Raw genomic sequence first — 17,455 nt, 5'->3', positions numbered from 1 at the left:
CTTTTTATTTTAATTTTTGGATGAAAAGCGAATATATTAAGACTCAGGAAAACAACATATCTACAATATTATCAACATAAGTCCCACTTAAGCCTACTAGTTCTAGCTCTACCTGCTAAACCATGGGCTATGTTAGTTACAGATATATTATTTTTAACAACCAAAACAGAATGTAAAAGCTTAGACGAATAATAAATATCATATAAATATGTGAAGAGCTCCCATGGCCAAGGATGCTCCTCATGATGTATCAACCAATTCTCCATCTCCTTTTAATCTGTCCAGAATTTTGCTGATGAAAAACCAGCCAAAAAAGCTCCAATGAGTCCTGTTTGGAATCCTCGAACCTCAGCTTCTTGTGCACTACCTACATATCCGAAGTCTATGTGTGAGATATAATTAGTGGTGCCTATCCCCGCCACCTTGGTCTGAGACTCTGAGGGTCGAAACTGCCATCAATGATGATGATTGGATTATCCACAGTAGGGTGGTTCAAGTAAAATGAAGCATTTGGTGAAGGATGGGCTGCATAATTTGGGGATTGTTGATTAAGGTGGGATGCTGATTCTCATCTCTTCCCCATATGAGAAATTGCTTGGTTATTTGGTGAGGATTAGGGTCCTTATTTTGATCCACGTATGAGAATGTGCTTGATTATTTGGTGAGGATTAGGGTCCTTAGTTTGATCCACATATGAGAATGTGCTTGATTATTTGGTGAGGATTAGGGTCCTTATTTTGAAAGATACGAGTTTATTCCTAGCATTCCATATGAAGTGTGCAGTGATGGCACAAATATTGGGGATTCTGGATTGATCTAGTTTAGGGAGTAATGAAGAGATGAATAATGATTGCACCAGAGCAAAAAGATTAGATACTTGAATGTTTTCCATTCTAAGCCCAAGAGACCCAGCAGCCTGTTATAACAGAAGTTGGCTTAAATCTTCAAGGCGCGTTACAGAGTCGTTTTCCTTCTTCCAGATGCAAATAGGTTGCAAACGAATTGTCTCCCAGGATATAATGAAGCCCAAACTTGTTGATTATCTTGGTTGCGTATTACACAAACGAAGCCAAGATTGATGCCTAAAAGTCTTTTGAGAAAACAGAAAAGCCAGTAGTAGAGAAATCTGTTTCCTGCAGTAAAACAGATTCTCTGCAAGATGAGGAGAAGAACGTTTTGGATATCTTTTCAAATTTGAAATAACTTTGGGTATTAATAAACCACTTGGCATCTGTTCCCAATAGATGGATCCTTCCATCTTTGAATCTGGTCCGTTAGATCGTAATTGTACGATCTAAACCGTCCATAAATATAACAGTCATAACTGTTGATCAACTGTATACATTGATCTTATCCAAATTCAAATTGGACCACCACCATCACCACAACCACAAAATAGAAAAAATTCTTCTCTTAAAATGCAGTGTATACATGTTTCGTGTTTTTTAGTGGCCTAAACAAATTTTTTTTTCCAGTTTTACCATACAACATTTGTTAATGAAAAATTACTCCAAAATCACAGAAACACTTGACTATTATCTCTTCAGCCCAACTCACATCCCCACCCAAAAAAGGAAAGGTGAAGCAAACAGTTGCACTGATCAACACTGGCATGTAGCATGAAGAGAATGACTAGCAGATTACCGTTTCTCAACTGTAAAGCTTATAAGAAAAGTAGGCACTGTTAGATAATCTTTCAATTGTTGCTGCTGTTTTCTGTGCCGAGAAACAGTTTTTGGGGTGTTTGGTAAAATCTGTTCCGGAAACGGAAAAACGGTGGGGTAAGAACTCGCTTCCATGAAAAAAACAAAAAAAGAGAAAGAAAACATTCAATCCCCATCAAAGAAAAAACAATTTGATCAAATGGAAATTCCCTTCTTTTTTTTTTCTCCTTTGGGGGTTTAAAAATGCAAAAAAGTTGCAGAAAAATCAAGCTTGCTACGTTCTTCGAAATTCTAGTATAGCATTGCAGATATGATCCAAAAGAATCAGCATTTCATTAATAACTGAAAATTGCGACAAGACAAATGGAATAATTGTAATACGAAAGCGAGAAAGAAGACGAGAGATGAAACAAGAAGGCACCCTGGAAAGATCGATGACAATGTAAAGGTAGCGAATGAGGCCCTTCTGGATTCTTACAGTGGTGGTGGATGACGAAAGGGAACGGAGGCGGTGGCGATACTGAGTGTGATGGAGAATCTTATTGTCGATGGGGCAAAGAAGATCCGATTCGTCCTTTTGAAGGGACTCCCATGATCTCTCGTCCGTGTAAGCTCTCTCCCACGCCTTCAAACCTTTCCCGTTTCCGTCGTCGTCTTTTTCCTCCTCTTCTTCCCCATTTTCCACCAATCGTCTTTCCTCTTCATTATTGGCTTTTCTAAATTCGAAACTCCCGCTCATGTTTCTCCTTATTAATGGAGTAGATATGGCGTTAGAGCTTGAGGATGCTGCTGGAGGAGTTTGAAAATGACAATGGCGCTGAGTTTCTTCTTATTGCAAACGATTTCCCCACCCCTTCTTTTCCTTATTTTATCGGACACAGTTTCATTCAACTTGTTTCAAGCAATAGAAAAACAAGCCATACTTGTTTCTTCAAACACATTCTCTAGTCCATAAATTTTAATTTATTTTCAAAAAATATTAGAAACGAAACAAGTTTAGCAAACACTTTTGGAGGTGTTTCTCAGTTTTTTCAGAACAGAAAAAAGAGAAAAAATGCATTTCTTGAACTGTTATTAAACGGCCTCCAAGTGTAAAACCAAGTCACACACACTTAAATTAAATTACCACTCTAGTGATAGTAGAGCTATCATTTTAAGTGTGTGTGTGTGTGTGTGTTTTTTGGTTATCCTTTCTTTTAAATCCATCCTGCTGGCACATAACTTGGACATGAGGGTTAACATTAAAAGTTGAGAAAACTTCTTTCATTAAAATTATACTTCTTGAAAATATTTTTGGGAAAATTACCTAGATCTTTTTCTGTTTTTTTTTTTGGTAATAAAATTACCTAAATCCACAGGATAAAAAAACGAGTACTACAAAACAAGTAGTTTTACACTTACTTTTCTTATAAGCTTTACTTGTTTTGTAATATTTTTACTTATCTAAGTAGATCAAGGTAAATGTTTTTTTTTTGTTCTTTAAACCAATTTTAGCAGGGTACTTCGGTGAACCACAGAACTATTGTCGTCTAAGTTTTCATTGGGTTCCATGTGCATAATTGACTTTTATAGCTTAGTGGTTTTGCTATTTGTAACTTGCACCTTCTTGTGAAATGATTATGCATCGGACAGTTTGAGTAGGCTTAAAAGGGAGTTGTGGAGTATGAGGCTTCTCATACTACTTTTTGCTTTGCAAGAACCCTCTAAAAGCCATGAGTAGATAGATGACCAGGCTGGGCCACGTTCGAAGACACCCTTTGAAAAACAAGAGACTTCAAAAGAGAGAGTAAGTGAACACTAAGGACATGAATGGTCATATAAGACTCAACTTCATTGGAGAGTAACTTCAGAACAATGTATTCCATAACTTATATTGTAGTATTACTCACAACTTCCACCCAGTGCTGGTAAAGACCTGAATGTTTGGATTCATTTGATATCTGTACCATCTTAAATTAAGTTTCGTCAAAAAATATTCAGAAACATGATCATAAATAAATCAGGACTTGTAGTTTGTTTTCACTTGCTTTGACCGTGATAGCCTTCTGATGAAGCTTGTGATCCTTTATTTGAAAAGGAGACGGATGCATTTAATTGCAAATACCTCAAAAATTGTCTTGACCTCCATGTTACAAGCTGGTCTAGCAACATCACGAACGTAACAAGACCCCTTTTGAGCTGTAACAAGAGGGAACAAATACTATTACAGCAAAAGACAAAAAAAGGGGACAGAGAATTCAAGTTTTCAGCTTCAAATAACGTCTTTGAGTATTCATAATCTACCGAGGCAGTATGTTGAGGAACTATGAGAAGTGGGAAGTCGATATACTTTCAGAAACTGTGTGAGAATTGTTCCAAGGAAAATTGTATCTAGTAGGGTTTGAGCAATGGTTCTTTCTGTTTTATTTCTTTTTTACACCATTCAACAGAGAGGGGTCTATAAACAAAGATGCATTTCCTGCGTCGGATTTAAACCAAAATGCAGATATTACTGGATATTTTGGACGTGTAAACGAATAGAAGCTGGTGAGCATACTGATGGCCAATCAATACTAGTGGAGTTTTGACAATTAGGCAACAGTTAGTTGCTAATATGGAGTATTCAAATGTAAAGCACTAGATAGAGTGAGTTTTCTAATGAAAAACTGATTATGGGGCTTATTATTTGCAGTGTTCCATCAGGAAACTATACATTCGGTTTGGTAAACAGGTATTAGAAATGATGCAACTTTTAACAGAAATTCAAAACAGAATACTCCAAACAGACCTTGGTACAGAGCCGCGACGGCGTGGGTCATACTCCGTTGCTTGACGAAGAGCTCTAGCAAAAGCTTTGAATGTGGCTTCAATGATATGATGAGAATTTTTCCCAGCAAGCTGCATACAGAAATTAAACACCCAATTGACCTTTGAAAATTCTGGTTTATTACCAGTTTGCCCTTTGACTTGGATTGTATTTAAAAGTGGATTTCCACCAAATTACAGCCATGCCATCCTTTTGTTTTCAATAATTCTAATTCCCTTCATATCCCATACCTTTGGTCTTTACCCATAACATCTTTGGAAACTTCTGGTAAATTACAATTTTTTCCATTCCTTCCTTTTTTACTTACCCATAATAGCACCTTTGGAAAATTCTAGAATATTATGTTTTTGTCCTATCTCTTACATCATCTCTAGTATGTCCACGTATACTACACGTGAGGGGGGGATTATGTACAATACACCTGCAGACATTGCAGAACGCAGAACGTGCAGGAACATTGGTGCAAAACATAGAAGATCAGTTTTCTCCACCATTGCCATTGGGTATCCTTCGTTATTGGGTTGAGTTTGCTGTAAGGGGGAGATTGAAGTATTGAAGAGTATTGAAGATATTTGGTTGTTGCCTATTTGAGGACTTTCAGTTGGGTTGATACAGTTTTTTTCCGCTGCCTGATTCAGTTTGTTTTCGCTACTTGCTGCTCTAGTTATTTCACTTCAAGATTCTATGTCATTATGACAATTTGAGATTCATCACTGGATAGCTACTGAAGATCGTTGAAAGCTGCCTTTTTTGGAAGACATTCCAGTACCGGTTTGCTGATCATGTCTGTCCAAGTTTTAAAGATCTATTTTTTCAAGTTCTTGAAGGTTTATTTAGGAGCTGCATTCATATGTCAAGCTGGATTCTGCTGCACCTTCTTTTTTTTCTATTTTGTTCAAGTTGGGCATTAGTACCTTGTATGCGCCAACTTAAGGGGGAGTGTTAGCATTATTATGGAGTTCTTTTTTTTATTTAATTCAAGCTGGATTTTCCTTCTTCTCTTATTTGTATGATCCAACTTGAGGGGGAGTGTTGAGAAGTGTACCACGATTGAGGGAGTGTCCCTATTGTGGTTGAGTCCATTATGGTTTTCTTTATTGTTTTATGTCTTTAATTGTTAGGAGTTAGGAGTCAGTTTCCTAGTCTAAGTTAGTTACCTAATTTAGATTAGGCTTAGTTTCCTTTTCCTTTTATGATTGTAATGGTTTTATTATAAATAAGAAACTTGAGGGAGGAAGCAAACTAACACATATGGCTCCTCCCCTTGCAGCTACTCTTCTCCTCTTCTTTCTTCTCTCTTTTCTCCACTCTAAGGTTACTGGTTACAGGTCCTAGGTTTTCTACAGGTTGGAATAGCCACATCAGCTGTCCATGTGGCAAAAGAAAAGGGGGTATGTGGGAATGTGTTCCTACCGCGGGGCTTGGAGGAACCATTTCTGCCATTCATTATTCATCTTTTTCATTGTATGACTTTTTATACAGGTTCCGTTTGGTAGCAAGGGAAATTAAAGGGAAGGGAAGTGAGGTATTCAAATCTAAAAAGAAACTTTTGTAATCATTATTAAATTTCACTATACTTTGCATCCAAATCCCTTGGGTTTCAAATGTAAAATAAAAATTACACTAAAAGTATCATTACGAAATATGGATACAAAATTTAAGTAGTTCATACAGTCATGTTGGGTAATGAATATTAAAGTTTTTTTTAAAAGAAAATTTTAAAACTTCACTTTCCTTCCCTTCAATTTCCCTTGCAACTAACCCGAGCCAAGACAACACCTCAGTTGGATTCTTTTATAAAGGACTTACATTTTCATGGTTTGCTTAACTAATACAACTTTACCAATTTAAAATAGAATGACACCATAAAAACTAGGGTGAGAAGTAAGAAACACTCAAATGAAATTAGAAATCATTTACGGAGGAAGGATCTCATGAGGTTGGGCAGGCCAGCAAAAGACACCAATACAAGGTGAGGACAAAGTATCTCAAGGGTAGCTGTAGCTCTGTAAATACAGCATGACTTACTGGCCTTAATATACCTAATGTATTTAATCCCCCTGAGATGCTTTGACTGCCCTTTCACCAGAAGCTATTCCTGTGCATAGTCCCCACACTGTAGACTGCAGGAAATCCTGTTTATCTTAGGCTCCTATTCTGGCTGCAATTAATCAAAAATAACATTAAAAAGAGAAATTCCCCCCATGCTGAGAACACAATGTGTTTTTTTTTTTGGAGAGGAGGGGGGGGGGGTGTGGGGAGGGGGTTGTAAAATAATTTTTTTACAGAGTGCACGCCAGAATTTGATAGGGTAAAATTAGTTTCACTTATCAGACAAATCCTAGAGACTTCTATGATGCATTTGACCTAGAGACTTCTATGATTCATTTGAAGACTGACCTCACCCAAAATCAATATCAGAATTAGAGTAACACTTTGTTACGTGAGATGATTAGAGGCATATAAGTGGCATTGTCATTACTTAAAAAATAAACAAGAATCGAGAGCACAATTACCTGCCGGATGTGGAGCGTCATACCAGAAGTATTCACAACAGACTGGAAAAAGTGCTCCACGAGCTAAGCAAATCAAAGTATCCATACCATAGGATCAGTATAATTCATCCATAAATATAGACACAAGAGAAAAGCAAACCAGGAGCTAGAAGAACAAGGATCTCAGGGTCTGCATCTACAAACCACTTCTGTGAGTGAGAGAAATTTGATTTGAAGTGTAATGAGAAGAAAAACCATTTCTTATATGGTTGTTAGATTTCAAGTCCCACAAAATAAAAAAGAAGCAATAGGAAGGGTTGCTGGGCTCTTTGTAAATTTTAAATTTTAGGGCTGAAAAATAAAATTGCTCTTCAGAAAAATGAAACCTGCACCAAGCAGCTCAAAAGGTTTGGCAGTTACAGGGCACCAATAGTTCAATTACCTGTAGTTATGCATGCTCCTCAGAAGAAAAATACTACGAGGAAGTAAGGCACTAGAGACAGGGTCAAAAGATTTTTACTGAGTATATGCGATAAACTATTGTTTCTAGGAATCTTTTAAGCACATGGTCAGAAGTCACAGAAGTCCATCAAGAAACAACCAATTTAAGAAATCAATATCCATAGTCAAACTCAGCCTTATCCCAACTTAATGGGGTCGACTACATGGATCCAAACAAAACAAAGTGGGGAAAACAGAGTTCTAACCAAAAAAGGGAAAGAAAAGATGGGAAGAGAGGGATGGGGAAAGAAATGAGAAATGAAAAAAGAAAAAAGACAAATGAAAAATGAAAGATGAAAGATAGTAAGAGGAAAGACGCACAGCCCAGCACGTCGGGAGGAACTCAGCTAAATGGGGTCTGCAACATGGATCCTTGCCCTCCAATAGGCTTTGTCAGAGGTCATACTTGGTACAAGACCTAGACTATGCATGTCCTTCCTCAATCCTCACCATTTCTCCTATGGTCATTTCAGGTCTGCCCCTAGCTCTGTTAGCACCTTCAATCTGAATCATATCACTCCTCCTTACTGAGGCATCCCTAGGCCTTCATTGAATATGACCATACCACCTTAAACAAGTCTCTCGGAGCTTGTCTTTGATTAGGGCAACTCCCAAGTCCACTCTTATATGTTCATTCCGTACTTTATCCTTCTTTGTTTTTCCACACATCCATCTTCACATCCTCATCTCTGCTACACAAAGCTTTTCAATATGACACTTCTTAACTACCCAACATTCTGCCCCGTACATCATGGCCGGTTGGACAACAGTCGTATAGAACTTTCCTTTAAACTTTAAAGGAATACATTGGTCACACAGCACTCCTGACACACCTCTCGACTTCATCCATCCCACTTTAATTCTCTGTGAAACATCATTCTATGTAACCTTCTTTATTTATGATTCACCCCAGCTATTTAAAATGGTCACTTTGCGTCATCTCTCTTTCCTCACTTTGCACCATATCAGTATGCCTCATAGTGTAACTAAAATTACACATCATATACTCCGTCTTCGTTCTACTAGTCTTGAAGCTTTTTGTTTCCAAGGTTGATCTCCAAAGCTCTAGCTTAGAGTTTATCCCTTCTTTTGTCTCATCCCTTTAGAGGACTTAAGGCTAAACCCTAATGCAATCCAATCGTAATTGGGAATTCCTTGCCCTGACCTCCTACAGATCTCACATTAGTTACCACTCCCTCATACATATCTTTAATGACATCCACATACTTACTTGACACCCCTCTCTTCACTAGAACATGTTGGATTAGATCTCTAGGGACTCGGTCATAGACTTTTTCCAGTTCGATAAAGACCATATGGAGGTCCTTCTTGCTATCTCTATATCCTTCCATAAGCCTCCTCAATACATAGATAGCTTCTGTCGTGGATCTACCTAGAAGCCAAATTGGTTAATCGATATATGAGTCTCTCTTCTCAAACGGGCTTCAATAACCTTCTCCCACAATTTCATAGTGTGACTCTTAGCTTTATGCTTCTATAGTGATTACAATTTTGGACATCACCTTTATTTTTGTAGATCAGGACTACAATGCTTCTCCTCTATTCATTTGGCATTTTCCTTGTGTTCATAATCCTGTTAAACAGATTGGTTAGCCAATAAACCCCACAACCTCCTAGGGTTTTCCATACTTTAATTGGAATTTCATCTGGGCCTGGTGTTTTGTCTGTTTTCATCTTTCTTAAGGTTTCATTAACTTCCACCACATTAACCTTTCGTACATATCTATGACTTGTGATGTCTTGTTGCATAATGTAGTCGTCTGGGACTCTGGGTCATTTCTACTCGACCTATCTCCATTTAGTAGGTCACAAATATACTCATGCCATCTCTTCACAATGTCCTCATCCCTTACCAAAACTATTTCGTCAACACCCTTTATACACCTCACCTGATCAAAATCTCTACTCTTCCTTTCTCTCATATTAGCTATCTTATATATAGCTTTTCCCCCTTCTTTTGTGTTTAGGTTGATATAGAGATCCTCATATTTTCTTTGCCCTAGCCATCCCCACGATCTTCCTAGCTTTGTTTCTGGCATCATTATACTTTTGTTTATCCTCTATTTCCTTAGTCCTTTGTCAAGTCTTAAAACACACTTTCTTGGTCTAAATAGTTGTTTGGACCTCATCGTTCCACCACCAAGTCTCCCTAGGGGCCTGATGATTACCCTTCGCTTCCCCTAGCACATCTTTGTCAACCCTCTTAATACAAATCATCATCTCGTGCCACATCCATAGTCAACACAAACTAAATAGGAAGTCTATTTCTTAGGTAGGTAAAAACAGAAACAAATAGCAAAAACCATAGGTTGGATTTAAATTCTTGAATTCGTACAGGCATAAATTCCATATTACAATATAATATCAGATACAAAACCAATTGACACTTAATGCATGAAAATATTAAAGACACCAAATATTAGAGACACCAAGGACAGTTGGACCATCCCAACTCAACTCAATTCAACTCAGCTCAGCCTTATCCCAACTAAATGGGGTTGGCTACATGGATTTTCTTTCTCCAATCAATTTAATTCAAAGCCATACTTGTTACTAGTCCCAAGTTACGCATGTCTTCCATCACCAGTTCCCCTAGAATCATTTTAGGCCTACTCCTAGCTCTTTTAGTTCCTCCAACTGAATCATATCACCCATCCTTCTAGGAGCCTTCAAAGGCTTCCATTCATGTCCATACCACCTCAAACGACTTTCTTTCAACTTATCATGTATCGAAGCTACTCTTAAATTAGTTTTAATTTGTTCATTCCTCTTTTTTTTTTTTTTACCATTCTTTTTTTTTCCCCTCTCAACATCACCATTCAGCTATACTAAGTTTGTTTATATCTTGTTTCTTTACTTCCCAACATCCTCATTTTAACAACATAAAGTTTGTTGATATGTTAGACCATCCCCCCATCCCTTAAAAAAAAAAAAAAAAAAAAAGACCACAAGTTTTACTGAAGCTTTCCAGCAACCTAATAGACTACACATCAATGACGATATCCACAGATACTATCAATATGAAAACGAACAATAGCAGAACATTAAATATATACTACTTAATACCTACATTTTGGAGTCTGCTAAACAGAATTAACTAGCTCATAAGGAAGTAGTGACAGTGAAGTAAAATACCTGGGTGTCATATGTTCCAACTCTTTCAGTGGGTATTTGTAAATCATAACTCAGATGAGGTCGCCCAGATAAATCCTGAATCAGAAATTTTGCTAATAAGCAAACAATTTAAGTTGAAGAAAGAAAATGGATATTGCAGAACATAGAGGAAGAAATATTTTTTTTTATTTTTTGGTAATCACACAAACCACACGTCAATCCCAAAAGGTTAACTGACTTTTGGGATCACGGAATGGCAGATATACACAACGCACACCACACTCACACACCCGATGTGGGACTAAAACCACACACACAGCTCTGTTTCTTTTGGTAATCACACAAACCACACGTCAATCCCAAACCCAGTGCCATAGAGGAGGCAATCTTTGATCCACCCCACGAACATGGCTGGTCTGTTCTAGGTTGTGATGGTTAATACCGACCGGATCAAAACCCTATCTAGGTTAGGGTTTGTCCATTTCCTGATGCAATCTAACTCAATTGATTCAACTTGTCACATGCCTGATGCCACCTGGATTTTCACTATAGGACTCATCAGCTCACTCGTTTTTCCAAGTCAGGGTTGGCAATTTACAAACGCAGTCTAAATTCAGGTCCAGGCTGTTACTTTTGGTGCTCAGTCCAACCCAACCCAGTGCCACATGTAAGGAACCAGGATGATGATCAGTCACAGATCATTGTCCAATAAACAGATAAACTGTGGCTTTGGAAGGGACTGTAATCTTAAAGGAGAGAAAGATGCGTGAGTTATTAGGATACCCAGATAATTATATATTAGGCATAAAGAAGTCACCAAGATACAACAGTACAACGCACACAATTCCATAGAACGATGAGACTCTGAGATATAGGATAGTGCTATCTTCTTCCTTCTGTTATAAATTAATTAATTTCTGAGCTCATAAAATGCTCTCATTTTTTTTATAGAAAAACTGAATGAGGGTTCTTCCAGTGGGCCTTGGGCTTATACCAAACGGTGGGCAGCTCAGTTGCTGCCTCATGTTCTGGGCATCTTGTGGACATTAATCTATGCATGCATCAAATTTCAGCCCAGAGGCCCTAGACACCTATACTACTCAACTAAACTCAGCCTTATCAAACCTTTTTCTCCAATCAGCACTATTCAAATCCATACTTGTTACTAGTCCTAAGCTATGCATGTCTTTCCTCTCCACTTCTCTTAGATTCATTTTAGGTCTGCCCCTAGCTCTTTTGGCTCCTTCAATCTGAATCAAATCACCCCTCCATACTGGAACATTCAAAGGCCTCCATTGCACATGTCCATGCCTTCTCAAATGGATTTCTCACAACTTATCATGTATCAAAGCTACTCCTACCCAATGCACAAGGACCCACTACTGTGGGGGTCCTCCACGAAGCGAGGGTAAGGCTGCGTACATTATGACCCTCGGAACTATTCCTACATTAGCTCTAATTTGTTCATTCATTATTTTATCTTTTCTAGTCTTACCACTCATCCATCTCAACACCATCATTTCAACTACACTAACTTTGTTTGTATGTTGTTTCTTCACTGCCCAACATTCAGCTCCATACATCATTGTTGGTCGTATAACTGTCCTATAAAACATTCCTTTTAGTTTTAAAGGAATATGTCGATCACACAACACTTCAGACGTACCCCTCCACTTCATCCATCCTATTCTAATTCTTTGAGCAGTATCCTCTATTTCTCTTTATTTCAGTACCTAGGTACCTAAAATTTTCACATTTTGGTAACTCCCTATAATCATTTTTCACCACCCTACTTTTAGTTCTATTGTTACTAAAGTTACATACCATATACTCTATTTATGTTCTACTTTGATCTCTATAATTCCAACTTATCATTTCTCCCTGTTTTTGTTTCATACACCAAAACAATTATCAGCAAAAAGTATGCACCAAGGATATTGAATATCTCTGGTCAGCTCATCTATGATTAATGCATACAAATACAGTCTTAGAAATTATTTACCCTATCCGCATAGAACTTACACTAGTCATTATACCCTTATACATATCTTTAACTATGTCCACATATTTCCTCGAAACACTTTTCTTCTCTAAAACTTGCCAAATTAATTCTCTAGGGACTCTATGGAGATCCTTCTTACATTCTTTAATTCTTTCCATTTGTCTCTTAAGCAAATAAATAGCTTCTCTGATTGATCTTCCTAGCATAAAACCAAATTGGTTAGGAGAAATATTAATTATTTGTCTTAGGCGGGTTTCAATTACTCTGTTCCATAATTTCATAGTATTGACTCAAAATTTGTATTCCTCTATAGTTATTACAATTTCGAATAAAAAACGAACCCAGTTGGATTTTCCACATATCACTTAATAGGTTCAAACTGGTTAAGAATTCCTTCTATGTGAAAAACATTGGACAACTGAAATACGAGAGGAACAATCCAATACATGATGGGCCATGTCGTTGAGATTGAACATGGAACTTCATCTGTGGCCAGTCCAAATAGCAACCTACCTGTCCAACAGTTAGAATGGAAAAATCACCCTAGCATAAAACTATGGCTGGAGGAAAGAAAGACTATCTCCACGTTCCATGGAGTACCTTTCCAATACTCATAGCTATTCAGTGTAGCTGGCATATTGTTAAAGAATCTAAAAATAAAGAGTACTCAATCATATTAAGTTCTTTGTAAACACTAAAATATATTAATCAGTTCCATGAAAAGTTAAATTATCAAATTATGACTCAAAACATCTACATGTATAATGGACATTAGGTTTTAGTACATGGTGAATAACGTTTCTGCTCGGAGTAGTTTTGACTATATTGAGGCTAAAATTCTAATAATCTCACAAAAGTGAGCTAGTTCATGCCAAATAGTAAATCTTGCAATTCCCATATAATTACACACTCTGTAGCTCACGATACATAGTAATGTCACGGCTAAATATAAATCTACAATGGTTTACCAGTGAAACATGTATTAGAGCTTCGTCAAGTGGAGCAGAAAAGTCTCCAAACCGGTTAATTCCTTTCCTGTCCCCAAGCGCCTGAAGCAGTGACTACAAGATCAAGACAAGTAAAGAAAATGGGGGAGTGGTGAGAGCCAAAACCATGAACAGGCGATTTTAAAGGGAGAAGTCCATGAAGCAATAACATAAATTAAACAATCGATTAGAAAGCGTTAGACGATCACAGTTCCAATTGCAAGAGCAACATCTTCATTCGTGTGATGATCATCGATGTGAATGTCACCAGAAGCCCTTACATGCACATCAAACAGCCCATGTGATGCAAGTTGCTGTAAGTATAATACAAAGACCCGAGGATTAGGCGCTGAATAGTTCTCAAAGAGTTACAGTATGCCTGAAGAACTTCTCCACTTTCCAAACTACAGAATCAAAAATGAATGTGGAAGTTCAAAATTACTTACATCCAACATATGATCCAGGAAAGGAATACTAGTACTGCTGTCGGCGATTCCCGAGCCATCTAAATTTAGTTTCACGCAAACATTGGTTTCTTTAGTCACCCTTTTGACCTCTCCGATTCGACCTATTGATGCTAAAAGCAATCAACCTCAAGCTCGTCGTATGCCGAAAGCAACCAACTTTGAAATTAAGCCGAAAAAAAAATTCGAAAATCTAACACTGATGCCCAAAGACAAAAATCAGGTCAAGTTACCTGTCTCAGTTCCAATTTTTTTCACCGGCGAGCCATTTTCTCCGGCTGCAGAGGCACAAGAGACTGTTCTCTGAGCTTCCATGAATCTCAGCTTCTGCGGCTGTGTGGAGAATTGCAGGCGCTTCGAGAGGACAATCGCAGAGAAGTCCCCAAAACGAACCCTAGATTTCAGCGCCTGAGACGAAGGACATGTCAGGAGAGCAGACTGAGGGAGTAGCTCCATCTGAGAGATGGTTCCCACAGTGGAAAAATGTCTTTCACGGTCACGAGCTGATTAATTAGTAATTAGAGGGAAACATTCGTGACACGTGTTTAACACCCGGAAAGAGAAAGGATTTTTACCCGCTCCAGTACTGGAGGCGCTGCTGCACCGCACGATGGCACAGCAGCACTGTAGTGTACAACAGCGAACAAAAATCCGAAGAGAAAGCGCTGCTCCATTGTTTTCACTTCTCAGGGCAGAAATAACCACCCTACTCCAGCCCAAACACACTGCCCGGGTGGAGTCCACCCCTCTATTAGAGAAACTTGGAGAAATAGAGATGGAGTAGAAAAAAATATGGGAGATCTGGTCACGTAAGAGGGACTGTCCTACCACATTGGCAGCCATTTACAGGTTGTCCAACAATCGGTATTCTCTACGGTGGTCATTTCGTGCCTGCCTGTGTAAGGCTGTAAGTTGCCCACTCGACTGTTCGACCGTAGAGGATCAATATCCGTTTTCCAATGCTCAAAGTTTCTATCTAAAATCTAGGGTTCAAGTCCATAGCATATCCCTAATCAAGGGCTTGCCCTAGCATTTGGCACTGCTCCCTTGGAGAGTGCTTGGTTAGCCGACCGAGGCCCCTTACTGCATTAGCTTTCTATGTATTCTTTCCAGCTTTCCAAGAAATGTATGGCTCCTCTCTTGACTCCTCGGTGGGGTCCTTGTATGTAGGGATGTAAATGGATCGAATTCGATCGGATAGTGGTATTATCATATTCGTATCCGATTATATTCGAACGGATTCGGATAATATCCTATCGATTTTCGGACAGATTCGGTTAATTTTTGGATAGTGATTTTTTGAATACAAGTTCTCCTAAATGGATATGAATACGGATCAAATACGATTTTTCGACTATCTGTTGACATATTTACCGTTTTTTATGATGAGGGTTAGGGTTGAAGCTTGAGAGTTCAGTAACTACCCTTTCTTCTACTCTTCTTAGTCTTTTACTCTCTTACGTTTTTTTATTTTTGATTTTCTAATAGATATGTAATTCCATGTATCACATTGCATAAAACAATATATATATGAACCAATAGCAAATCTAGAAAAAAGAATCACATTATCTTAATTTATAAAAATAAGAAAACAAAATCCAATAAGGTAACTTAAAAGGATAGACAAACACAGAGTTATATTTCAGATATTTTATTACCGTCAGACTGCTAAACGAATCGGATAATAATCGGTCGGATAGGGGGATTATCATATTCGTATCCGATTAGTTTCAGACGGATTCGGATTCTCCTAAACGGATAAGAACGCGGATCGAATACGGATTTACGAATATCCATTTACATCCCTACTTGTATGGTTCGTCCTTGAAAAAAAATAAAAAATCGATAACATATCAGTAATTCGATATTAGACATAACTGATACAGATACAGTTTAGCATCCGATATGATACTAATGCCTAAAACCATGTGTGCAAGAACCACATTGTACGAAGCATGCAAAGTTATAAGGGATTGTGTGAATGACACCTCTTTGCAAGTGTGCTTGAAACATGTGACCGTAAAAAATGTTAAAATTTATTTGACGTTAGAATGTCAATAAGAAAATCCCATATTTAGTTTGGATAATTATAAATATGACTCATGTGAATCAAATAAAGATAAAAGACAATTTTATATAATTTGACTTAAGAGAATTTTTAATTAGATGCATGATACAATTTTTTCCCCCCCGGAGTCTCGGATTGCCTCCTTTATGTAAGGGTGAATTCGGTATCATAACAGTCTTAATGTAACCAGCCATGGTTACATAGAGCAAAACACTTCAAAATTTTGAACCAGAATGTGAGATCCCGATCTGGATCTGCTAGAGCAAGTAATTTCACTACATAAAATGGGATTGAGAAGGGAGGGTTTAGATCTCCTTAGGCCATAGATTTTTGCAGTTTTCAGCTCAAGGTTTTAATACTCAAGTACAAATGGGATCGGTCTCCATCAATTCCAATTTAAACCAGTTAGAAAATTTCCGAAACTAAATCAGACTCAATTAAAAACTGAGTTATTAAGAATCAAGGATAATTGGAATCAGGGTTGGTCAATACTGACTCGGCTGATTCCGAACCGATTTTTAACCATGTTCCGTCTCAAGAATTTTATAGTAGGCATACCTAAAATGTGAGTTTCAATTTTTATGGTCAAGAAGAATAATCATATTTAAAGTTAAATTACATGCTAAAGCCTTGACCACCAAGCCTGATGCAATTTATATTCATAAAGTCTAAAATTATGTTTGGTATGAATTTCTCAAATAAATTTTGGGTTAAAAACATTTTAAAACAAGAAAATAAAAAATAATTGGGTTTTAGAATTCGTTCTAGACCCAAAATCCATTCCAAGAATACATGTAAACAGAATCTAAATGCGTTTCAGGCCAAATACATACATTATTTTAATTTGACGAGCATGATTTTGCAAGTGTTGACTAAAAATGGTATTTTATATATTCTCTCTCTCTCTCTCTCTTCAATGGCTTTGATTGAAGGACTGAGTTCTCTCCTACCCATGGTGAAAGAAGAATCCTCTCATCGTCAGCATCTAAACCTGTTTATTGAACCCGAGACAAGCATTTGTGACCCTGAACATAGGGGGTGAGTTAATGATAAACTCAAAATCATAAGGTCATTTCACCAGTGGAGAAGGAATCTCTACGGGTTAAGGGAAATTTTTGCTTTAATATAATTGATTAAACATTTCGAAAAAACAATAATGAGATACTAGAACAACGTTAATGATCTCTAAAATACTTTCTTATTCATCCGCAGTTGAGTAGCTCCAATCTTGGATTGAACTTGCCTTTGCATGTAAACTTGTACACACTCTTGTTCAAGGAAATGGATTGATGGGACAAAGAAATAGTCCAAGATTGTTCCTTTTGAAAGAAAAT

General features: G+C 37.6%; 1 protein-coding gene across 4 annotated transcripts; it reads right to left on the bottom strand.

The window, feature by feature from the left end:
• Positions 1 to 3,586: 3,586 nt before the first annotated feature.
• Positions 3,587 to 14,533, bottom strand: LOC122663869 (imidazoleglycerol-phosphate dehydratase 1, chloroplastic-like). 4 transcript variants are annotated; one of them, XM_043859535.1, is made up of 8 exons: positions 14,287 to 14,533; positions 14,036 to 14,166; positions 13,799 to 13,903; positions 13,572 to 13,664; positions 10,623 to 10,697; positions 6,987 to 7,049; positions 4,432 to 4,541; positions 3,587 to 3,842 (listed from the first exon to the last, which is right to left on the bottom strand). In XM_043859535.1, the coding sequence occupies exons 1-8, from the start codon at positions 14,507 to 14,509 to the stop codon at positions 3,815 to 3,817; spliced, it is 828 nt and encodes a 275-aa protein (XP_043715470.1). In that variant the 5' UTR covers positions 14,510 to 14,533; the 3' UTR covers positions 3,587 to 3,814. The 4 variants fall into 4 exon arrangements, with proteins under 4 accessions (XP_043715470.1, XP_043715478.1, XP_043715486.1 ...); XM_043859543.1 differs by having other exon boundaries at positions 14,036 to 14,160; XM_043859551.1 differs by having other exon boundaries at positions 14,036 to 14,157.
• Positions 14,534 to 17,455: the final 2,922 nt, after the last annotated feature.

This window comes from Telopea speciosissima, chromosome 1 (assembly GCF_018873765.1).
Source record: "Telopea speciosissima isolate NSW1024214 ecotype Mountain lineage chromosome 1, Tspe_v1, whole genome shotgun sequence".
Lineage (NCBI taxonomy): Eukaryota > Viridiplantae > Streptophyta > Magnoliopsida > Proteales > Proteaceae > Telopea > Telopea speciosissima.
The sequence above is the reverse complement of the archived record's forward strand: the minus strand, read 5'-3'. Positions and strand labels throughout refer to the sequence as shown.